The following is a 25,643-nucleotide window of genomic DNA, read 5'->3' as shown; positions in this document are numbered from 1 at the left end:
TAATATTATCTGTAGAACATTTTATTAGGGATTAGTGCTTTCCCTTACTCTTTGTCTATGTACAAATTTATTTAAAAAGAGCTTAAGGCTTGTTCCCTAACTTGATACACGTCTCATTCTTGGAGCATTTTATATTTCATAACTTCCTCTTCTCGAAGAAGAAGGAAGAAAGTCGTGCGAAGTTGCATTTTGGTGTTTAGTGAGATTAGAAACAACAACGACCAAAGCCAAAGACAAAAGAGCGTCGCTGTCTACTTTTCTACCAATGGAATCAAACTAGAGAGACACGTGTCCGTTGAACGACAAATGTCTGTCGGAGTTGGCTCAGAGTTTCAAAGTTGTCGAGGAACCTGTGATCCCGTTGTAGATATATGTATTATCGAAGGGTACAAACTGACGGGTCACAAGTTTGACAATTTCTTGAGCTGCTGCACCTGATGAAGAAAAAGGAAACGTACAGATACTTAATGACTACTCCTCATTACGATCGATCAAATAGTTTCGCCCGCGCGCGATTGGTCTAAATGCAGCAACGTGATCGAATACCCCCAGTTAAAACTAAGTGATATCCGAGTATATTACCCAAGCGATATTCACCGAACATTTTTTCACGCGCCTTGCAAAATATTTGAACATTAATAGACACAATAGCCTCTATTTTGCGCGAAAATATGAACGGATATTTGTCCTTGAACATTAACTTTAGCATCCTGGAACAGAAAATGTTCGCGGACGACTCCCATACGGGCGGGACACAAAATTCAAATCAAAATCCAGAAGGAATTGAACCAACACCAACTGAAACTTATGATAATCCTCATTGGCATAAATTAATATCTTGCCGGTACGCATCAGAGGACTGAAGGCGGTGTGAGGTGCAGGGAGAGTTATGAGATCGTATTTTTTACTTTGAGGCCGTTGGCAGGGCGAGGAATTCTGCGGTCAGCCTTCGCCGTGTAGAGTTGTTAGGTTTCGTTTCAATCTTTTTATTTATTTTATTTATTTTACTCATTATTTAATTTTTTCCCTGAAATATTGCCACGTTCACATCAGGTTTTACTAGGAGCTGTACTCGTATACTTCTTTATCTATCTGTTATCTACTTGTGAATGAATGAATGTTGTGCCGCGTAGCACTGGGAACACAAATGGTGAAACAGAGAATTAACTCTGAAGTGTAAATTAAAGTGCTATCTGGGTTATTCGTGGGTTTAAATAGCACTTTAATTTACACTTCAGAGTTAATTCTCTGTTTCACCATTTGTTATCTACTTGTGTTTATCATGTTATTCGTAAGATCATAGAATGCCCTAAAACCGCGAGGGTGGCACCACTGCCTTAGTTGGAGGTACACATTCCCCGTTTTTTTCCACCTGTTGGTTTTCAGGGGTTTTCGTGTCCGGCTTTAGTACATTTAGTGTTTCTAACAATCATAAGATACTTTCAAAAGCATATCGCAGTTGGTGTTAAATAAACGATACGGTGGCTTGGCTGACCAACGCGCCCAGATATCATCACTTGGATCACTTGGTATGCCCAGTTGAGTAGTAGAGGCAAAATATTGGCCTTACCTCCTATGAAAGCGGCGACAGAGTGCAATTCGCTGGCTCCGTATCGACACCTGAAACAAGGCGAAAAGGTTACTTCAAGGCACCATCTTACAACGTATGTTCTCAGGTTTCTGAGTGCTGCTGAACCATCTGCGCTCAATTTTGGGTCGATTGTTGATTCTAGCATCAACGGTTTTCAACTCAACGTTTTTAACGACTGTAATTTGTAGAAGACAAATACCGACAACAAACTTTATTAGCCGATCGACGGTTAGTTCGCACACTAATCGTGAGTCCGAAATTCAACAAACGCGAGTCTTCGCTTCAAGCAACGTGACGTCACGCAATGCAAAATAAGGCCTTACCACCGAACTTAAAACAATAATAAAAAACTAACCGAGAAGAGTTTTGTTCGTCAAACGGGAATGAGAAGAGAAACATTCCCAAACGGCTCTTTTAATACAAAAAAATACTGCGAAGTTTTGCTCAAATAAGGTCAACTCCTTGTACTCACATTTCGTGAACGTATTCCTCCTTTACGTCCGCGTTCACCGACCATTCTTGGAGCAGAGAGCCAAGACAACACTGGATATAACAGAATTCATTAGAAATGAATCAGTTTAACTGCGCTGGCATCAATAGAAGAAGAAAGTACTTTTCTAATTGCAATACACATACTCATTCATGTGATATTGACACAATTTAGATAGCTGTAATTTTCACTGAAGAAATATATGTAGATTGATATACTGTCCGAATATTCAGAAAATACTCGTCAACGAAGTTCAGATGACACGTGTCCTGCACACTGCTAGGATCAGCAATGTCGATAGCGTAATGTTTGTAGATAGAAATAAGAGAGATGGTAAGTTTTTGAGCTCGGTAAAGAAATAGAGAAAGGTGTTTTTTTTTTTTCAGATCTTCGGATCCCGCCGTAGGCTGATAAAATAGCCAGTCGAATCAGATTTTCAGGCTACGAACTGAATCAACTCCTACCAAACCAACATACCTTTAACTTCACAACATCTGCCTCGACTTGATCTTCAAAATTACCTGAAGAAAAGTTGCCACAAAGTTATTTAATTAGCTCGCTAGCAAACCTGATACCATTTTTCTTTAAATTCCTCGCTAAAAGTGAGATACAAGCCAAATAAAAATAAGCAATAAAATTGAAAACAGATAATTCAAATTCGGAAAACTGAAATTTGTCTGTTTACCTGGATACCTATGATACTGCGAGTAAAACCTATCCACTGCTTTTAATAAGATATAGAACACAACGTCGCTGTCCGGATCTTCAAGGTAACCGGCTGAAAAGGAGGAAAAAAACAATTTAACAGAGAATAATTACACGTATAGTGTATGAATACGGCGATAGAAAGTAGTCCACTCCAATGAAGGGCGCTCGACTGAGTGTTTTAAGGGAGTTAAGTTTCTAAAGAAACCGTGGCGCTGCATCGGTAGGAGAGTATAGCAGGTAATTTAGTGTTAACAACTGAGTTGAAAACGTAAATTGGCCACCGTAAAGGGTAAAAAAGCTAACGTTTCGCGCCTTAGCCCTTCATCAGAGTGAGTGTTTTAAGACCAAAACCAGAGAAATCACAGCCAATCAGAAGAAAGGAAAATATCACATGGAGCCGATGAGATAACAAAGAAAAAAGACGCAAACTGCTTAAAGCGCGGGAAAATGTGCGAGTCACAGGGTTGCGATTAGTTTTGGATCTGATTGGTTGAAAGGATGGCGCGAGTTTTCTGGACCAATCATAGAGCGGAGTGGAGCAAAGCGAAAACAATCTCAGATTATTTTTCGATACTCGATGTAAACGTAGGGGTCCTACATTTGAATAGAGAGGGAAGTACACAAACCTAATTCATTCGCCTTGGCCAATGAAGGTTCACTCTCCTCAGCCAAGGATCTACCCCGAATTAATCTCAAAAATGCGGCATTTTTACCTGAAGGAGAAAACTGTGTATTAGACTTAAACAGAAAATCATAAATATCACAAAAACCACTTAAAGTCAAATATCAAATCTTGGGAGAGAGAGAATGTTCACGTTAAATTGAAGATAGATATTACACATCCTTTCTGTTAAAAAATCCATCGTTGGTTGATTTCTTTTGCACAGATCTACACTAGCCCAGTTGTTCAAAGGACTGATAGCACTATTCAGAGGATAAATCGCTACCGAGCAGATAGGTGCTAAAAAAACTTCCAAATCTTTCAATGATTTTCACTTCAGTTTTCTGGGCTTGAGGGTATCTGGATTGAAGATTTAAGATAACATTACAAATTACTTCTACTTACAGAAAAGCCTAATTTCCGAATCTGAAATGCTATCTGTTGACTGAAAAATAATCAAGGGGTCAAGTACATAAGCAAACAACAACAACAACAAAAAAAACAAACAAACGTGCAATTGTTCTCAGAAGTGCCCAGACTAACAGATCAAAAATCCACAAGTACACATAAAGATCTTGCCCTCCATGTAAAGCTAAAACCTTCCCACACAATTCAAGTTTCATTAAAAAAAAGGAACCTGCTCATGACAAATAAAATCCTCCATGAACATTTAATAAAAGTAGGAAAGGAAAAAAAATACAAATGAGGGTTAATCCACAAGCATCTCACCTTTCCTACGTCGAGTAATATTCTATGCACCCTTTGAGTTACTACAGCAATATCTTTTCTTGCCTGTTCTTGATATCTTGAAAAATGCAATCATACACAGACCATAATCAACTTCTAATCAAACGCTTGTTTTGGCTGCCTTGAAAATTAATACACGGTTCATGCACTACAGAATTACTGTTAGATGTATCACTTCTCAAATTAATTAGAGTGAGCACTAAGAAAGAAAAAAAAATTGTCATTAATGAGTTGAAATGTTAAAGTAATCTGTTTTGTTTTATGTTAGCCTGGATTTATATAAGCTTTTCTCCCTTTCCCAGTGTATCTGCAGCAAGCAAGGAAAACATCAAAGAGTAAGAGAAATTTTTCCTGATAAAACCAAGACTTTGATAAGCAAAGCATCACACTGGGAAAGAAGGACTGCTCAAACAATGATATTTTGTTCCAGTCCAAGAGGACACATATATATAACATGTGTCTGTATCTTTACCTGATCAAAGGTTACAATAACACTTACATATTCTGAAGCTCAATGTATCTTTTAGAATCTGCCGTCATATCTGGGATGGATCCTCTTAATGGAAGAGCACCTTGAGGGAAACATATGTCATTCATCCTTGTTATGTAGTGTTCACAATAAGAAATAGCAAAGATGGCTAAATGTAATGAAATGATTGTTTTTTTCATCCAGGCTTCTTCAAGAAGTGAAGGTAACAACATCTGTTTGAGTGAACAACTGGATGAAATGCCAAAAAAGAGACCAAAGAAAAAAGAGAATAAAACCCAAACAATTGAAGAAAGAAAAAATAAATGAAGGAAAAAATAAACAAATGCACAGAAGAACCTTAACAAACAGGTGAAGGAGCAATCTATGCCAAAAGAACCGAGGAAGGAATCAAAATGAATAAACAAATATAAGTTGGTATTATAAAACAAAAACAAACTAATAAATAATGAAATGAAGTATCTGAGGTCTGGAAAAAAGAGCAAGCAAAAAAAATATACATGGTGTAGATAGAGCAACAGTTTTCAAAGCATTTTGAGCAACCAAAAATTACCTGTGCCCTCATTTTCTACAAATTCTTTAACAGCTTTGGCCAAGATCCAAAACGAACTATGCTAAAGGTAGAGGAAATTATCATTTTAGAATACAGGCTAACAATGGGGGCATTCTGTAGATGTACCAAGCTAGTTTTATTCTATGCTTTATCATTCATGTATACTTACAGATTCAGTAAAGTTACAACAAGAATCATCTGCAAATATTTGCAAAACTTCACTAGGTATCTGCAAGAAAAGTGACCGGAAATTTGTAAATGACACAAAGATATGAGCAAAGCTTAAGACTTGGAAACTTCACAACAAAGTGAAACTATGATCACTTACAATGATCTTCCTTACCCTGGTTGGAACAAGAGCTGTGTTCACAGCCTTTATTGCCTCATCAAAGTTTTCCTCTTCTTCTGGGATGCCATCTTTGTTGACCAAAATTCCTGATGGGAGAAGTAAATTAATAAGGCACTCTTTCTTTGTTAGAACTATACAAATTCAATACATTAGAGAGGGACATTGTCAGGCCTACAGTGTCATTCTAGGAATCCCTTCAATGCTCCAAGAAGAAAGTCTGCCTCCAATGCAGATGTCCAAAATTTGTCCTTGCCAAACAAGGAGCACCAATAATCAGTAGCTCTTCCACAAAAAGACAGTTTGAATGGTCACAGACTGATTACAATCTTCAAAGAAAGCATCAATAAAAGGTTGGTGCCCCACCTTGAAAGAGAGGGAATTTAAGCTTTAATATAATTTACCAAGCATCAACTAACTAACCTCCCCTAATTGTTTGTTTGAACATGTCTTTTTCTTTGTAATTTTGTGGAACTCTGCCTTCATGCTGTAGAGAAAATGTTCAAGACAGATATAATTGTAAGTTTAGTGCATAAGTAAGGCAGCAGTTGTACCATAACTTACTTCTTTTCCGAAAACTTTGATAAAGAAAGATGGACTGAGGAATCATTCTGTGATGAACCCATGTCCACCTTCACACAATTTGAATAAGCTTTCTAAATGCTTCAAGTGAGTTCCAGATAACATGTGGGCTTCATGTCGCTGTGCTTCTCTCTCTTAGTAGTTGTAGATGACGTAAAAAAATGGTAAAAAAAATGTGGTATAGGAATTTCATAAGAGAAAGGACTCCACTGAATGGATGGTGTTGGTATTAACAAAGAGGTTTTTTTTTTTAAGAACAAGAATAAAGAGAATTGTCATGATGATGTTATCTATAATTATATCCTGGGACATATCACATAAGGAATTTTATTGATCAAACTGTGCCTTGCTGTCAGAATTATATTTACACTTAAAGCTTACATTGATGTAGATTTATCATAAGGAATTTTATTGATCAAACTGTGCCTTGCTGTCAGAATTATATTTACACTTAAAGCTTACATTGATGTAGATTTATCACCTTAGGAATTTTAAGGATCAAACTGTGCCGAGAGATCAGAATTATCTTAATTCCATGCATAAAGCTTACATTGATAGAGATTTATAACTCTAATATTGCTAACATTTTAAAAAGTTCATTCCTGAAGGACTCACCTCTGCTTTCCATTTGTTTAAGTACTTTAACAACAGTACTACATATGGAGTGTGGCCATGCTCCTATGACAAATGTGAACAAAGAACTAGTTATTGATCAGGCAACAGTTGTTTGAATGTTGGATAGCACCATTTACTGGATAGCACTCTATCCAGTTGATAATACTATACATTTTGCTATCACTTATCCCCTGGACAGCAATTTGTCCGTTGGATTTGTCCGTTATCTGCTACCCTTTACACAACTGGGCCCAGAACAAAATGATTCCCTAAGTTTATAAAAAGCATTACTGAACAGCTTGATGAAGTAATTTAAGTTGTTGCTTTATAATATTTCAGTGAAAATAATATTATTCCCCCTTTCCCCCTCCAGTATTGCCAAGCTTTCCTGACAGAACCCTGGTACCCATATATACTCCTGGGTATAGAGACATGCACTGTGAGAGCAGAGTCCAAAAACACAACACAATGACTCAGCCTGGTCTTCAACCTGCACCTCTCAACGCAGAATCCAACATGCCAACTGTTAAGCCAGCAAATCTCCTGGTCAGGGGTTACACCTGGACTTTCTGATCCAGAGTCCAGTGTGAATACCATTTTCTAACACTGTGTCTCCTTACGCATACAATATTTACCTGTTTTGTCATGGTGTTAAGATCTAAAGCATCCACATACTGTACAAGGCCAGGAAAAGGCCTGTCTAATCTTAAGTCTGGATGAGTGCTATCAGGGTGTGATTCCACAACTGCATAAGTAAGAAAAATCGTTGTCAAGAAAAGAAACTTCTCACATGTTACAGATTTGTTACCATACATACCAGGAAAAGTCAAGCTACAAAAGTAACCATCATTTGCTATCTCTTTTCTATTGCAGGCCAAAAGTTTACCAGCACTGGTTGCTTACAGTGTACTCCAACAAGTTTTGGTGGCTTAGGGCCAAGTATACAGAAATACAGAATGTGGGTTAGAAGCAAACTCCATACTCCCATCTCAGGGCTGCTCTAAGCATATGAACCCAGAGTTTTAAGCTGTTGCAGTGTGACCACTCACACAGCAACAGACTGATGAAGGCTGGCAATTCTGCCAAAATATTTTCAAAAAAATTAATCCTTTCTAGTCAAAAACTTTTACACAGAATGCAAGCTAATCTCACGAATAAAGATGCAACATTATTCCACACAAAAATATATTGTGATTCTTACCACAGTGCTCTTGCAGCACAATTCTCATGCAACCAATAAAGCCATATGAACGACAAACTAGCAGTGGAATATTTCTGGACCACAGTAGGGAACCAAGTTTTAGTAGAGTTCTGAAAATAAAAATGAACTTTAAATACCCTTTTTCATTGGAACAGTTGTAAAGTTTGAAGGTGGTAGAGATTCAAACCAAAAAATTGAATAATTCAAAGGATGGGATGCAAATAAGTATCTTCTTAAACAACAAGTTATATTCTCAATGACTGTAAATATATAAAAATCATATATGTGAACTGCCGTTGCAGAAACGAAAATGGAAGTAATCCTCGCAATTATGAACACTACTTAAATAGTAGTGAAAATAAGGCCTGAAGAAAAGTCAGAACTGGTATTGTAGAGGTCATGGGTTCAAATCCTGTACTGGCCTGAATTTTTTTCAGGCCTTATTTTCACTACTACTTAAGAAGTGTTCATAACTGTGAGGATTGCTTCCATAACTTATCTTTCAGGTTCCACTTACTCCTCAGGAAGCTGAGTAGCTATGACCACAGTAAATGACTTGAAATAGTCACTGTTCTCCCGCAACAAGCAGTCTGTAGTCTAATTGAAACAATGAAAACACAAGGCTTAAATGACAAGCAAAAGCTGCTGAGTATTTAAATACTCTTTCACTTAAACTTATGACCATTTACCAAAAGCATTATACAATGAAACTCAAATTAGAGATTAACCCAGTGCTATATGTACAGCTGTACATGTTTAATATTTAAATTGTTTCCTCGCAAAGTTTGCAAATTTCATGAGAGGATGCCTCTCATGAGGGTCTTACATGTATGTCTCATTGCCCATGTTTAGTTAAAGTGGAAGTCAGTTAGACATGGATGGAAAAAAATGTGACAAATACAGGAAATAAATATATTAGACAACAATTTAATGCAAACTATATCTCCCTTGGAAAAACAAGACTATGACACCACCATGGGCAATTTGATTTAGGGAAAAGAAATACATTCTTGCTTGTTTCTGTCACAACAAAACTGTAGTTTAATTAAATGATCAATACATGGAAAATAACCAACTATATGAGATGGCCTGAACACTAAACTTGAGAACACTGATGATTCCTTTGAGGATCAATTTTTAAAAATATAAGATTGATCAGTGCTTACTTCTTCAATGAAATCTCCTGACACATCTGAATTAAGTTCAAGCAGAAGTTCAGTGGTGCACTCTGCCCGAGACTAATCAAAGAGAAACATGACCGACATGATCAACTGATTAAATTAATAAGTCTACTCCCTTTCGATAAATGGAGATTTACTTTGTTTTGTTATCTCACTGATGTTTCTTTAAAGCTGTAATTAATTAATTAATTTCAGATCTGTACGTGTACATGCCAAATGTTCTACTTCACTTCAAAAACATTGACCCTTTAACTCCCAGATCAAATTTGTAATTCTCCTTACTGTCAACCATACAGTTCTTATAATGCTTGTTCAGAGAATTTAGTACTGGATCAACTAATTATCTCCAAATTGATCTTTTTCTTTCTTCTCATCGCTTATCTGGTTGTTATTGTATAGATGCTGTAAGAAGAAATTCTGTCTTGGTCACTTATGGGTGTTAAAGGTTAAGGCACTGTTACCATCTTAATGCACTTGTTTAGTGTTACTTGTACTTAAATTATTTTCCATACCTTTCCAATACAATCTTTATCTAAAAAGAAGCTGTGAAAAATCAAAAGGCAAAATAAACTTAATTAAATCAAGTTATCAATAACACAAAGATTTATATCAACAAGAGAATGAATAATCTACAGAGTAATTAAAAATGTTTTTCCTCTTCTAGTCATATTCATGCATAAAAAGAGTATAACAATCTACGAATGATTAATTTGTAACATCGAGCAACAATGTTTGCTTCCTATGTACTTACTTGTTGCCTATATCTTCACCAGTAACTTTCTCACCATCCACAATAGTAAAAGATCCTATGCCTAATGAAAATAAACCACATTCAGTGTATTACAATTTGAAAATTAAGACATGTGTTACTGGTGATCTGAGAATTCTTGGCTTCAAGGCAGGATTATTTAGCAAAATTCTCATGACTTGAACTTTTTGTTATCTTAATGTAAAGGAAAATTTTCCTACTGCCTCACTTTATTTTCCTGCAACAACATTTCTTAACAAGAAGCCTGTAAACTGCTTGCCAGGTGCATATGACAATCACAAGAACTGAATGTTAAAATGTCACCACAATTTAAATTATAAATTTTACCTGGAAGAATGAGATTCTTTAGAATTTCAGTTCCAGTAGCTGATGCATTTATTAAGCAAATCTTGGCTCCTTCAAGAGCTTCTTGTCCATGATCTCCCCACAATCTAAACAACCACAACAAAAAATAACACATGTTTTATCTAGTAACTAGATAAAATAACGAGTTAAAAAATCACCTTTTGACTATGTAACAAAAGTGAATTCAATTTTTTTTTCAGGATCTTTCATACAGTCCTGAAGACAATGCTATAAGAGCTTAATGGTCTAATGGTAAAATGACCCTTCATTCCCGATATGGAGTTCTATGTTTGAATCCTAGCCAGTAATTGAGTTCACAGGATTTTGCGGTCTGGTTGTATAGGTGAAATAGCATTGATAAGAACTGTTGCTATCACTAGTACTGACTGATGTTGTGACAACATTCATGTAGTCTTTGAGGATGACTTACACTGAGGTCATCAAAATGTTGGTCTCTACAACAAACAGCAGTATTTTCCAGGACTTCTCTTACCTGGACAATTCCTTTACATGTATATAATCAACTGTAAATCATATTTAGCAAATAAAAGGTGTCACATACACAGAGGAAAATAAACCTGGAAGCCAGACAGTTTTCTCTGACACACTTATTAAAGGAAAATATGTAACATATAGCCCTGAGAATTGCTTGACAGATTTTGGGAGTTAAAGGTTGCTGGAAACTGTCAAAGTCACTCGGCTGTCCTTGGTCGAGCCCTCAGGATCAATGATCAGTATCTTAACTATGTAACTCTGTCTAAGACATTATCACAATGAGAAAGATAAAAAAACTGCCCGAAAAAAGGACGATAAATGAAACTGGAAACCCGAGCGTTCTAAACATAATATTTCTACGTAATGTAGAAGCATGGATGGACAGCCACGGAGGACTGAGGTACTGACTTAATCTGATTTTTTTTCCACTTTGCTAATCATTACTTTCTAGCAGGTGGATCTATCACGATCCTTACAAACGTTTAATCCATAATCTTTTCTTTTCTGATATCCAAAGATCTCTTAGACGCGGTTGACGACGCGGTTAACAAAAACCACTGATAACGAACCATCCAGCTCACACGCGTATCTGCGCATTCTGAAATCCCTCGCGTTTCTTTCTTAGTGCTATTTTTTCGCATCACAATGCACATTCATTTCTCTTACCTTAACTGACGATCATATTTTTTGTTTTTATCAAGAGCTACCTTGGACATTTTCTGTTTCCTTGAAGAGCCCGGTGAATTCACCGCTTTCCTTTTCATTGCGCATGGGTACTGCACCAATTGAACCACAGTTTTTCTGCACAGCAGTGACGCACCATCGTCGGTAAATTTCGTTTACTTTCGTAAAGCCCCGACATTGGACGGACGTAGCTTGAACGAAAAGGCACTGGTACTTGCGACGTGGCATGCGCATGAATACAGAATATAGTTTAATACGAGGCAATCATGGCGGATGCAAGGTCTTGTGGAAGATCCGTCACAAAGGTGTGTTTTTCTGATAATTTTTTCTCTAGATGTGATAGCTTTAGCCTCAAAAACGGTGCAGTACTTAGTAATAGCCATTCCATACGAAGTTAATCTCTGTTTGTTTAACCGTTGATACACTAGAAAACGTCTATGTGGCTACTGTCATGTTTGATCTTTTGGCTCAATATTTCGCCCACCTGGCCCTTTTATTTGCCTGGAATTGCTCCGATTGACTACGAAAAAGGCGAAAAACTAGAAGTCAAGGTACGGTCTTTTAAACCTCAAATATTATGATCTAATATTATGTGGGCATCCTTGGTAAATCGTCAGATTTTGATGCTTTTACAGTAAACTTGTTTTTGTTTTTACTTGTTCGATTCAAAATTGATAATAGCTGTATGGTGGAATTTTTTGTCTTTTTTTTCCAATTTTTATTTCCGATCATCAAAGACAATTGTATCTTTTTAATACAAACCTCAAGATGCATCTCTGTAGATTTTTTGCCTCATTAACACGGTTGCTATGACTTCACCTACTACTTCAAAGCTTGAAAAAAATCTAGATTAGTGCTGTAAGGTGGTAATAGCTGTCATGTTTGATTTGGATGGTCTTTGGAATTTACAGGCTGTAAAAATGACAAGTATCAAGACACAGCTTCCCTTTGAGTACTACTCTATTCCCATCTGTAAGCCTGACAATTTACAGTACAAGCCAGAAAACCTTGGTAGGGCTGATTTCTTGCATTTTTTTATTTTGTATTTAGATCATAGTGCAAACTTTTGTTATGTTCAATTAAAAAAACTAATTTTCATGATACACTACATTGTTTATTTATTTGATGGGAAGCATGGAAAAAAGGTCATTTGGAATTCACATCTTATTTGAAACATTGTAAATCATTATTTTGCGGGAACTTTGAGGCTAATGAGAATAAATTCTGAAATCAGAGGTAAAACACTGCTTCTGGTAGTTGATTTATGTCTTTTATCTTTATTTTTCTTTCTTTCTTGTAAGAAAATTTACTCATTTGCCATTTAGAGTATTGTCTTAAAAACAATGTGCTTTGTCTGTAGGGGAAGTACTTCGCGGTGACAGGATTGTAAATACTTTATATGAGGTTTGTATCCTTCTTCTTTAACACTGTAGCACACAAACACACTATAATGATATAGTTGTAGGAGGTGAAACTGTACTTCTTCCTGTATCAAGATATAAGAGACATTTACCCCTGAATTCTTTTTAGTTTGCCATTTGAAACCATTTTTATCTTCTCTATCTTTTTTTGCACTTCTCCCTTGATAGTTTTTTGGTCATTGTTTGTGTTTTATGCTGCCCTCATTAAACATAAGTTATTTTGGCAAGTAATATACAGCTGTTTCAAGAAAGTTTGCAAATTGTATAGTGTAAGAATGCATGCAACAACCCTGAAAGGTATTGTGGGTATATTTTACAGTTGTAGGTCATGATTCATTGACTGAGGATTCAGGGAAATCTGTAAAAATTTCACTTAAAGTACAAGGCATCTTGTTCTTGATGAGTTTTTTATTTATTTGCCAGCACTTTTGGCTTTTTTTCCAACAACCTTTCTTGAAACAACTGTATCTAAATAGTGTAGATTAAAAGGAATTTTTTGAGGGAATTCTTTAGTCTTTATCAATTGTTAATCTAATTTTTTCTCTACCGAGTCACTAACTTGCATTCTCAAGCAACCTTCTGCCCTCTTCTGACCATTTGCTGGTACTACTGAGCTTTTTTGTTGCTTTGTAGATAAGAATGGCACAGAACAAAGGTTGCACTTTACTCTGCAAGCAAACAACTGTGAATGCAGAGCAATCTACGAAACTTTCCAAGCTGATATCAGATGAATACCATGTTCACATGTGTGTAGTTTCTTATTTTAGTTTCTTTTCCTATTTTGTTTTAATCCTTTTATCCTTTGTCATTTTGTCTTCTTTATTTTTTTTACTTCCTAATGAGTGTCATCATTTTGTCATCTCCTAATTTTTACATGCTTTTGTTAATTAAATGGTTTTGGTAACTTTTTCAATAAGTGGCTGCTACTGATGTAATGGACTGCTGTGCCTTGAAAATGGCTGCAAGGCCCCATTCTCCTAGGGGGGTCTTGGCTCCCCCTGACCTCACGAAAATCTGGAATCTAGAAGCTTGGAAATATAATTTCTCTTCTCTGAATTCCTTCTAGCCATTCTCTTGTGTTGTATTCACTTATTTTCTCCTTTCATCTCTTAGTGACTGGAGCATGTTTTAACTTCTCACAAAACTGCTTTATGAACAATTTCAGGGTTATTGATAATCTACCTGTGGCAACAAAATTTGTTCTTGAGACTGGCCAGGTAAGGACCATGATGGCAAAAAATTTTTATGTGATTCTGTTTTACCCAAATAATACTCTTTTCAGAACAATTTTGAAATTTCTCTTTTTCCACCTTAATATAATGTATGAAAAATTGCTAAATTTAATTATTCAGTATGCGTGGCAGTTATCGGACACAATCAGAATCTACATTGTACCAGCATGTTTGGGTTTGTTCATGATTTTGTATCTTTTTCCTTAATTAGGTGCAGTATGATCATGGATTTAAACTTGGATTTACCAGAGAGAAGGTTAGTAACATGAAAATAAATGCACTGTCTTGATATACAGTCACTCTCTCTCTCTCTTAGTACTGCCAGTCTTGTTATCAATGCTAGTTTTTAATTTGGTTTTATTATTGATGAAAAACCTCTAAAATGAAAAAATATATAATCAGAATAATTTTAAAAATTCTTTCACTCTCTCAGTAAAGGCTCATTAATTTCATAATTTTGTTCTTTTTGTGATGAGGTGATTATTTTGATTGATATTCAAATTCTCATCAGAATTAAATGGTGGATTGTCCTTTTTTTTCAGGAGACTTACCTTAATAATCATTTGATGATGGTCCTCAAATATCATACTTATGACAAGTAAGCAAACTTTTTCCTTGAATTTCTTTTTCAGCAGTGAGTTTCGTCTCTCTTTGCAAGAAAATTTAAGTTTCTGATTCTCTTTCTGTAGCGCCACATTCCGTGTTGTTGGATTTGAAGTACATACAAAAAGGTGAGAAAGTTATTGCATGGAAACTAAAATCAATGAACATAAATCAAGCCGTGATGTCAGGTGCTCTCCCCTGCCTTGGGAGCTTGGAACCTGCCTAATCTCTATTAGCTTCTTTGGCCACATGGCTCTGAGAACCAATAATGTGATGTAACTAATTGTTACAATTTCGTAGGATTGATTCGAATTTCTCTTTTCAATTTTTGGTAGTGTGGCAACAGATGCTATAGCTGTGGAAGCAAACAGTAATAAATGCTCATTTTTGAGTGAGAAGCCATCTAATCTGCAGATTACTCCTAACCGTAAGTTTGATTTTCATTAATGTTGTACAAAGTGACAGATGAAGCTAAAATGTGATTAAAACCAAAAAATAGGCATGCAAGGCACAGCCAAGTGAAAATGAAAAAAAAAAAATCAAGGATTTTTAGAAGATTGTATTAAAGAAATACCTCAACTAAATGATTGCTTGATATGCATTTTTTTTTTTGAGACCAATGTTTTGGTTTTTATGCCATTGAAAAAGTTTTAAAAAAGTTCATCCCAACTGGAGGAGTTTTTAATATCCAAAGAGCTTGAACCCTGAAGAGGTCCATTGTCACTTTGAGATGAATAGTAAACAACTACAATCACTTTTTTTTGTTGATCATGTGCCAATGAGACGTTAGAGATGTTGGATCAATATCAGTATCTGGGCAACTGCTCACCTGCCCCTCCCCTAATTCAACAACAGTCAATTGACAACAAGTTAAGGTTAATGTTGGGTTTGGGGAGGGGTAGGTGGGCAGTTTCCCAGATACTGATATTGATCTGAGATGTTGATAGGGATTGAAATCTAAATCAGAATGATGATAGAGATATGAATTTCATTAGAAGCTGTCTATATGCAGCTGAATTTGATGGTTCAAGTGTCATAATGGTTCATGCTTAATACCATTTTGTTGTTGATTTTATATTGATAGAGGAGAATGCTGTGGTGTTGACGTATTCTGTAACTTGGGAGGTAGGTCAAGATGTGATAATTATCATTGCAAATTTTAAATTTCTTTAAATTCTATTTGATTGATATAGTATGTGAAGGAAACTGAAGATTTATTTGATTAGCTTTAAGAGAGGAGTAATTTCCAAAAATGTAAAGTAAACAAGCAAAAAAAAAAACTATTTAATGAATGTTTCTCTTATGGTGTAACAGGAAAACCCTTTCCAAAAAAACTTGTTACTTTTTGGGAGTTCTTACCATGAAACTTGGAAAACTATGCTTAATGGAAATAATTCTATGACTGGATTACAGTGTATGTCTAGAAAATTTACTCAATGAAGCATAATGTATCTAACCGTAATATTGTAGAACAGATTACTGCAGGGCACTATTTTGTAGAAAGGGGTTTCTTTTCTTTCTTGTCCTTAACTCCCATTTCATCAGTCACATTAAATATTCTGAGAAAATTCTTAAGTGTTCATACTTTTGGGTTTTATGGTTAAAAGGTCAAAGAAATAAGGGGATGCTATTGTGTAGAGCTTTGTAATCATCACTATGTGATATTGTATTTCTCTTTATTACTTTCGTACAGGCCAGTGAGATTGTCTGGGCTTCACGATGGGACACATATTTAGCTATGAGTGATGTTCAGATCCACTGGTTTGCTATAGTCAACTCTGTAGTGATTGTCCTGTTTTTGTCTGGTGAGTCACCAATTACATGTACCTTAATTTTTAGCACTAAACTTGTTAAAGAAGGAAATATGTTCCTTTCAATGGTATTTTGTGATTGTGCTGAGACTCTTCAGTAAAGTAGAGAGGTGGAGGGCAATGTATAGTTTGGAGGGGGGAGGAGGGAGGGGGGAGACTGAAAGGAAGAAGTCTTAGGGAGAAAGTCCCCCTTTGACTCCTGCTTTAGGGAGAAATCTGGTCGCAGATATCCATGTAATGGAGAGAGAAATATTTACTTACACCTAGCATGTATTCAATATTTCATGTATTGCATATTTAGTAAAGTTAGATTGCACATGTTAACTGTTATATCTTCCTCACAGGTATTGTCTCCATGATAATGATAAGGACATTACGACGTGACATTGCTCGTTATAACAAGGAAGAGGAAATGGTTAGTTATTTCAAAGGCTCATCATTGATGAAAGCATTTTTTATCATAACAGTGAACTTGTGAAACACTGAATAATTTTGATTGTTGCCTTTGCTGCGCTGTTTGACCTTTTTGTTGTTATAGAATTAGGGTAACTTTATCAACCACCACCAAACTCCCAGATTATGTCAAGGCTTTTTCAGTCAAATTTAGTTTGATGGTTAGAAATTTGAATTTGAATAGCTTTTTAATTTTGAAAGTATGATATAAAGTTGAGTGACACATTGAGGAATAATCAAATGAATAATGTCAAAATGTTTTGGTCAGAAGGAAAAAAGTGATTTTATTGTTTGCAGGAAGATACCATGGAAGAGACAGGGTGGAAATTAGTTCATGGTGATGTGTTCAGACCTCCCAAAAGAGCATGGCTACTAACTGCATTTGTTGGCTCAGGGGTTCAGATCTTTTTTATGGTCCTTATCACTCTGGGTAAGATCATATTAAAAGAATTTATGAAATGATAAATGATGTTTTTATGAGAAATTGTAGTAAAGTTAAAGAGTGCTGGGAGCCACAGGTGGCATAGGGTTAATTTTCATTGTGTTGTATCTGGTTGAAGTGTTTGCCATGCTTGGAATGTTGTCACCTGCCAGCAGAGGAAGCCTGATGACAGCAATCATATTTCTTTATGTCTTCATGGGGTGAGTGTTTCAATTAAATCATGTTGAGTTGTGATAAAAATTTTTATACTAGTCTGAAAATACTAGATCATTTTATGGTATTTTTACAAAATTGACTACCTACTTCTCAAGGAGATATTTAAATTTTGTAAAGCAAGCAGTCCAACTTGTTGAAGATGTAATTGTATTTTACTGGAATTGGTAATAATGATGGCCATGATGATAAAGATAGTAATGATGATGATGATGATAATAATAATAATAATATAATAATAGGACCTAGTATTGTGATAAGGATAATGATGATAATGATACTACTACTACTACTACTACTACTACTACTAATAGTAATAATAATAATTATGATGATGATGATGATGAGATGATGACAATAAAATTAATGGTAATGGTAATAATGATGATGAAAAAAACTTACAATAATCCAGAATTAAATTTTCATCCTCACAATAAAGTGTTTTTGCTGGATATTTTGCTGCTCGACTCTACAAGACATGCAAGGGCCAGAACTGGAAGAAATCTGCAGTACTGGTAAGATTCTTAATTCTTTAGAAGGACACGTTTTTTTTTTTTCTTCTTTTTTTTTTATTTATTGAACAATACTAATATTACTCACAATACTCACAGTACAACTACTTACAATCTACTTATTCTACTTACGATTACATACAATACTAGCATTACTAAGAAAACTCACATAACTTACTGTACTAACTCTTCTAACAAAGCTTACTCTACTTACTATTACTTACACTATTTACACTTTTAAAACTTGACAGTTACAAATTAATCAAGAGTAACTTTGGGGTCAGAGGTGTGGTATGACCTAAAACCTCTAGAAACTGGCCAAGATCATTCTAAACTTTTTTTTTTTATTTCAGACGGCTGCTTTGTATCCTGGAGTTGTTTCTGCAGTCTGTTTCATTCTAAACTTCTTTATCTGGGGACAGCATTCTTCCGGAGCAGTAAGGGATAAATTTGGTTGTATTTGTGCTCTGAATTTTCTTTATATTTTTTGTTTAATGGTACTTAATCTAATTTTGCTTGCATTTATCTCTTTTCAGGTTCCCTTTACAACCATGCTTGCTCTTCTCTGTCTGTGGCTGGGAATTTCAGTTCCTCTTGTTTTCATTGGATACTACTTTGGATACAGAAAACATGTGAGTATCACCTTTGTCTTAACCCTTTAACTTCAGTGAGTGACCAAGACAGAATTTCTCCTTACTATATCTATACAATATCATGTAGACAAGTGATGAGAATCAAGGAAAATATCAATTATGGGACTACTAATTGATCTGGTGCCAAATTCTCCAAACAAACATAATGATAATTGTTTGGCAGGCAGTAAGGAGAATTACTAGTGAGATCTTGGGAGTTAAAGGGTTAATCTCATAATAAGATTTTTTTGTATTTAGTGGGATGTAGAAAATTCTGTTTCCCAATACTATGTAGGTATCTGTTGTTTTATTGACCTAAACTAGCAGCTGTAGGTTTTATATTTGACAGGAAATTAAATATTCAATTTTGCTATGCATTACTCAGCCATATGAACACCCTGTGAGAACAAACCAAATTCCTAGGCAAGTTCCTGATCAGGCCTGGTACATGAGTCCCTTGCCAAGGTAAGGTTGTTACTTTTTCCATGAGTGCAACTGAACATCATCATAAACTGTATTGCATTGATGAAAATGAGTTACTACTCAAAAGAGACAACTTTTGGAAATGCCAAAAGTTGGCATTAGGACCACAAAGTTACCTCTGGACAGACCTACCAGTATTTATTGGCATCTGATTCAAATAGAGCAGAGCTCTACTTGAAGCATATGCATATGCCAAAGAACGCAGGAGTATATATGTTTTTTTTTTCTCATGACTTAAGTGCCAGTCCCTTTATTGGAAAGGAGTATGCGTGTATTTTTTGGTGTGCCATTGTGTAATCTTTGTCATTATATTACTCATTTTTAGAAACATCTTTGTCTGGTACACTAAGAAAGAGCCATGTTTCCTTGTGCAGGAGTTGGAAATGTGTGAAAATTTTCTTAGCAATGTATTATCCTTGAAATCTGTTATTCGAGTAATTAATGCTGACTTCCTCTTTCAGCAACCTGATGGCTGGAATTCTCCCCTTTGGTGCTGTTTTTATTGAGCTCTTCTTTATTTTATCTGTAAGTAATCAAAATGAAGCATCATTCTGCCCAGAAGTTACTTCTCGTTATAGGAACTCATCTCTTATTATCACCTCTAATCCTTTCACTCTCTTAAGTGACCAAGGAGGAATTTCTCTCTACAGCATCAATACATTTTCAAGAAGTAGGGTGATGAGAAAAAAAAAAATGTATTTATATCAGGAATAGGACATTGTTTGATTTAGTACTAAATTCTCAAAATAAAAATGATAAGAAATGGATGAGAGACAGTGCAGAGAATGTACATTTTGATCTTGGGAGTGGAAGGATTGAAGAATTATTGTCGCATAACAGTTCCAGCAGAATAGTTTTTTTAAAGTTACAGTTAAACTGTTTTATCACATAGCTAGGAAATTTGTCTAGTCAAATTCAGTTGTGCTAGCATGCTTCATTTTCCTATTGTGCACGCTCATGACAGCAGCAAACAAATCTCTCTCGAGAAAAAAATTTCCATCAGGTTGAAAATGTTATTAAAACAATTGTTTCATACATCAGCTGTGCGTTTATTGAGATATGAAGCACTTGGGAAGTTTGGAGGGCACTGAAGAAGCTAGAGTTGCTCTTGGCTATGCCTCGAGCAACTCTTACGTGTCTTTTGTGCTCTCCAAACTTCCCAAGTGCTTCATATCTTGATGAATGCACGCTAATGTATGAACCAATTGTTAAGTATTATATAATTGTTTTCTCTGAATTTTTAGGCAATCTGGGAAAATCAGTTCTACTATCTGTTTGGTTTCTTGTTTCTGGTGTTCCTGATCCTTGCCAGCTGTGTGTCACAGATATCTATAGTGATGATTTACTTCCAGTTATGTGCTGAGGTAGGAGAAGGTCTTTGCATTTTGGAGGTTAGACCCAATAATCCTGTGAAAACAACTGGGGGTGATCCAATTGTACGGGTTTCCATTTTCTCAAGTCCTGTGCTTGATCTTCCTGAGAGGGGAGGTGCTTCTTCTGAAGTAAGGTGGGCCTATTTCTGTATCAGCAGCTGGTTATCAAGTCTAACTTTACCATTCCATGGTTAAGTTGTGGGAATATTCATTACATTAATTGAAGCCTTAAAATACAAACTTCATGTCTGCATTGAATTCCACTGCTGAGGAAACACTGAAAGTTAAAGAGTTGCAGGAGAGATTGACCAAAGGCAATATTCAATTGCTCTATCTGGGTTGGGACATTTTTTGAAATATTTTGGTTTTTCTGTGTCGCCCCTCTTTTTTACACTTTGCTAAAAACTGTACTATCAGCCTTTATTCTTCAGAAAATTAATCTGCAGTTTATGTATAGGTTCATGAGAGAAAATTACAACTGAACAAAAATGGTACACTTTGTTAGACAGACTAATGCTTGCCACACAACCTAACAAAGGAAAGTAGAAGAAAGACATCAAAATGCTTAAAGTGATAACCACCATTTTTATTTTTCTTGCAGGACTACCACTGGTGGTGGAGATCATTCTTCATGTCTGGTTCATGCTCCATCTATGTGTTCTTTTATGCAGTTTTCTATTTTATTACAAAAGTGAGTTTCACTAGATAGTTACTGTTTCTTTGCAGCTGTTACTGGTCTATATACGGATGTTATTTCCTTCAACTTTTAATTTTTCATACTATCTGTACTGTCTATAAATCCATACTGCAAGTTTAAGAAACTAGTTTTTTTTTTTCTTTTTTTCTGTTCAGATTTATGGCCTGTGCACTCTTTGCTGGGTTATACACTGTAAATCTGAGCTGAAAAAGACTCTTTAAAGTCCCAGTACCATGATGGCCACAAAACCGCATTTTAAAATCAAAATTTAAACAATAGAGAAGCAGTTTCTGGCACCCTAACCTGTCTATTTTGTTTCTTTAGCTGAGAGTTTTATTTTATAATTTTCAAAACTAAACCCTTCTCTTGAATGAAAACAGAACAGCTTTATGGGTGCAATAAGATACGGGAACCTTTGAGAAATGGGCATCTGGTCTGTATCTCACAGTACAGACCTTGAAGTTGGTTAGTAAGATGTATAGATTTGTTAAATTACAAAACTTACTGTGGAATTCTTCTCTTCTCTTTGTTGTAGCTTGACATACAAGATTTTGTCCCAGGTCTTTTGTACTTTGGCTACACATTTATCATGGTGTTGTCCTTCTGGTTGCTGACAGGAACAGTTGGATTTTATGCCACATACCTGTTCATCAGGCACATTTACGCAGCTGTGAAAATTGATTGAGGTGGAGCACCATGCAAAGAACCAATTTATAGTAACACTTAAAACAGCAACTGGGGGAGAGAATTGGTAGTAATGGACTAGTTTTAGTCCTATGTACATGCATACAGTGACACCATGCTTTTAAGATATCAACTGTCTCTTTTGGTAATGAACAATTTTGCTGAATTTGAATGTTCAACATTCTTCATTGGAAATTTGTTTTGTCTAAATGTGCTGGTGGAATAATTTACTGTACACCATTTATTTTGTTGATTTCAATTAGAACATTTACCTTGTGTTTAACGATGAGAAAATGATTTTTTAACAGAACATTCCTTTTATGTAAGTTTTCAGGCAGGATTTGCTTGAAGTAATTCTTAACAACTTATCATTCATCCTTTAAACCCTGTTACCCTTTCACTCCTAGCAGGGACCAAGACATACTTTCTCCTTACATTATCAATACAATATCAAGCAGACAAGTGATGAGAATATTGAAAAATATCAATTGGGGGATCATCACATGATCCAATAGTAAATTCTCAGAACTAGAAGTATAAGCAATGTATGGCAGATAGTATGGAGAATGACTAAAGAGATCTTGGTGGTAAAGGGTTGAGTGACCAGCATCTAATTTTTCCTTACAGTATCACTTCTCAATCTAACAGTAAGGTCATGAAAAAAAAGGAAATGGTTATCAACTATGGAAGCCCTTGATTGATAAACAAATTCTCTATGTTAGTAATGTAAGAAGTGTATAGTGAACAGTATAGAGAAGATGGATATTGATGTCTTGTCAGTACCATGAGAAAAGAGAACAGTATGGAGAATATGCATATTGATGCCAGGGTGTAAAGGGTCATGAATCATTAAAAAAGTAATTGTTATTTATCTTTGGAATGGTTTGTATCACTTAATTAGGTTGCAATAACAAAATATTGAGCCAGATGTAAATTAAAGCTGTGTGATATGTACCAACTGTCCTTGTAACTGACCCACAGCATTTTTGACATCCATGCTCTGAAAATTTTCCAGCATCCACTAAATTTCCTCCCCCACCAGAACCATTTCACTGAACTGCAATTCCTCCTGGAGAGTTGAGAGGTTAAATAAACCAACCATCTGTTTTTTTCTTTTTTACATTTTTGGAATCATTATTTTTTAGAGACAGGATTACAGGAAAGGAATCTAGAGTAATTTTAACCAACAGCCTTAATGAATCCTTGAAACTGTTTTGGAGTTTATCATTTACAACTCAAATGCCACTAAAAATGTAATTTACACCACATGTTAAAATTTTGTCATAAAACCTTTATTTACAATACTTTCACTCTTGTTAAACTCATAATTTTCATAAAATTATTTGATTTGAATATTAAGTTAGACCCACACTATAAGACCATGTTACAGTTCAACCCTCTTAATTTCTTCCAAGAAACAATTTGGTGACAAGATCCCTGAAATGTATGTGTTCTACATTATTGATTTGAGTATAAATTTAAGGTATAGTTAGTTACTGAGAAAAAATGACCAAAGACTTTCAAAATTAACATTGACTGAGGCCAGCATAGCTAGCTTTGCAGTAAATTCCATTTCCTGTTCCTAAGAATGTATGATGAAGTTGTCATCACAGAAAGTCTAAATATCTACACTTGAAGCTAAGTCATCCAAAAGAGGGAAGGGTTTTTGGTCAGGAAAGTGCTACTTTCCAATATATTAACACATTTTTAAGTACACTTTGTTTCAAATGAAATATCTTGCAGCAAGTCAGTACAATCTCTCCCTTGAAAAAGCAAGGATAACATCTGTATAATATATTATACCAATTATCACTCCACAATAAAAAAATGTCCTAATAAATTATAAAACTAAGATGTATTGTATAGTTAGAGCCTCTAACTGGAGACAGTTTGCTCATTATAATTTTTTTGTCGTTGTTCAAAGTCATCTAAAGCTTGTTTAACTTGTCTTTCTCTTGAAATCATAGCTTGTGCTTTCTCTTTCATGTGCTGTTTGTTCTCCTGAAACCGAAAAAAAAAGACAGTTATTAAAAATGGTTGCAACCATCCATTTCTGATTTGATTGTTCCTTACATAATTGATTTTATCCTCGTGTAAGGGGTTAACTTTTCTCTTAAAAGTGAACATTAGAACTGCTAAAATTAAATAAAAAATGAGACCTCGTTATTTTTATCCAAAATAATGGGAAATGATTAAGTCTGTAACATTGCTTATGGACTTACTTAAATTACTATTAGCTATGGTTTGTTTTTGTGCAATAGATTATGTAATTTACAATGCTTCAAAACATCTGCTAATCCTACTGAATTAACTTTTGAGAGAAAAATGAAGGATATTTTTTCAGTTATACTAACTAACAGAGATCCCTTTAGACAAGTCAGGGTGAGCAATTTGCTATGCTAAGTGATAATTGGAGAAATCTATTTTGCCTAGTTCTTATTATCTTAACATCAAGTAACAATTTCATCGTTGTTTTTATGACCCAACCGTTTTAAAATATTGTTAAAATAAAACGCACTCTTACCCTTCTTCTTTCCTCAGCATGTTTAAGCTTTTCTTCTATTTCTTCTTTGGTTCTCCGAGCTCCTTTCTTCTTCCGTCTTTCCAATGATCTCAGATGTTGAGGCCTTCTTTTCACGTTACCAGTTTCAGGAACCAACATGATATCAAACGCCATTCCTCCCCTGCTCTGAGGTCTTTCTGTCACTCCGCCAAGAGGCGATAAAGCATTTATTCTATTCCTAACTTCTTCCTGTTTTTCTGAAAAGGAAACTCGTTTCTCTTTGAAACTCTTCCTTCTCGTAACTTGAGTACCTTCGATGCAGAGCTCTAGAAAAAAATTAAAAATGAAGTTTACAATGTATACTCTTAACAAAACTCAGTGTAGGAATCACTCAAGAGTAACGAAGAATTAATTTAACCGGCAGTCGTCAAAATAAATAAAGACTATTAATTAAATGCATATTAACCCGAACGTGACACTGTTTTGCTTCGCTTGGACGCTTGGAAACAAAGCGAGCAACCCTTGCGCAAGCTTTGATCCACCTTCATGCGACTCAGTTCAAGTTCTTTTACGGGACGCGCGGCACGCTCACGAAAAAATCACAGCTGCTCTATGAATTGAATTTTGAAAAACAACATCTTGTATTTTCGTTTGAGAATTCAAATGTACACCAACCTGGTGTCGGAGGCCTATCGTCTATCAGTGCTCTCTTCTGTTTGTCCAGTGTGGATTTTTCTGTCACAATATTTTCGTCGTCTTCTAGTTCACCTAAACCACTGTCCATAGTTCTTGTAGATTTTGCCGAGCTTTCCCGATTTGATCTTTCAGAATCAGAGTTGGAATTCAAACTACTTTGGCTTCCATTTAAACTGTCGACATTGGACTGTTTCACTTGAATTGTTGTCGAAGTTTTTCTTTCTGTCGTAGCTGTATTTTCTTGTCTATCTTCTTCGGGTGATGATTTTAAGTTTTCTTTCAGTTCTGTTGGCATTGGGACCACAACTTTGGACGTTTTTGAAGCAGAGCATCCCATATTTGATCAAGCACTGCAATGCAACAAGAGGTTCCGTGTCAAATATACCCTTGAAGAAATCTTTCCGTGTTCACTTGTGAGTGAAATTGCGAACAG

The 25,643-nt window shown here is 35.4% G+C and overlaps 3 protein-coding genes across 3 annotated transcripts; 1 reads left to right on the top strand and 2 right to left on the bottom strand.

Annotated features, from left to right (window-relative positions):
• On the bottom strand, window positions 1-11,664 carry LOC113673718 (NEDD8-activating enzyme E1 regulatory subunit). Its single transcript, XM_027190146.2, has 22 exons — window positions 11,438-11,664; window positions 10,259-10,362; window positions 9,914-9,974; window positions 9,675-9,705; window positions 9,148-9,219; window positions 8,499-8,578; window positions 7,982-8,091; window positions 7,416-7,525; window positions 6,781-6,843; window positions 6,007-6,070; window positions 5,581-5,672; window positions 5,407-5,466; window positions 5,238-5,298; window positions 4,697-4,769; window positions 4,180-4,255; window positions 3,856-3,895; window positions 3,416-3,502; window positions 2,767-2,859; window positions 2,559-2,602; window positions 2,064-2,134; window positions 1,571-1,620; window positions 1-434 (listed from the first exon to the last, which is right to left on the bottom strand). The coding sequence occupies exons 1-22, from the start codon at window positions 11,533-11,535 to the stop codon at window positions 325-327; spliced, it is 1,650 nt and encodes a 549-aa protein (XP_027045947.2). The 5' UTR covers window positions 11,536-11,664; the 3' UTR covers window positions 1-324.
• LOC113673728 (transmembrane 9 superfamily member 4) lies at window positions 11,610-22,965 on the top strand. The gene is made up of 23 exons (XM_089188927.1): window positions 11,610-11,760; window positions 11,884-12,006; window positions 12,367-12,466; window positions 12,816-12,859; window positions 13,510-13,622; window positions 14,042-14,093; window positions 14,320-14,364; window positions 14,651-14,706; window positions 14,798-14,839; window positions 15,047-15,138; window positions 15,796-15,836; window positions 16,405-16,516; window positions 16,867-16,937; window positions 17,273-17,405; window positions 17,536-17,617; window positions 18,070-18,145; window positions 18,496-18,579; window positions 18,679-18,774; window positions 19,160-19,239; window positions 19,719-19,782; window positions 20,502-20,621; window positions 21,232-21,321; window positions 21,863-22,965. The coding sequence occupies exons 1-23, from the start codon at window positions 11,722-11,724 to the stop codon at window positions 22,010-22,012; spliced, it is 1,905 nt and encodes a 634-aa protein (XP_089045053.1). The 5' UTR covers window positions 11,610-11,721; the 3' UTR covers window positions 22,013-22,965.
• A 246-nt stretch (window positions 22,966-23,211) lies between these two features.
• On the bottom strand, window positions 23,212-25,547 carry LOC113673738 (uncharacterized). Its single transcript, XM_027190166.2, has 3 exons — window positions 25,190-25,547; window positions 24,536-24,840; window positions 23,212-24,012 (listed from the first exon to the last, which is right to left on the bottom strand). Exons 1-3 carry the CDS (start codon window positions 25,545-25,547, stop codon window positions 23,887-23,889), a joined length of 789 nt encoding a protein of 262 aa, XP_027045967.2. The 3' UTR covers window positions 23,212-23,886.
• Between the last annotated feature and the right edge of the window lie 96 nt (window positions 25,548-25,643).

This window comes from Pocillopora damicornis, chromosome 12, assembly GCF_964200805.1.
Source record: "Pocillopora damicornis chromosome 12, jaPocDami1.2, whole genome shotgun sequence".
In the NCBI taxonomy this organism is placed as follows: Eukaryota; Metazoa; Cnidaria; class Anthozoa; order Scleractinia; family Pocilloporidae; genus Pocillopora; species Pocillopora damicornis.
This window is presented reverse-complemented; position numbering and strand designations above follow the sequence as displayed.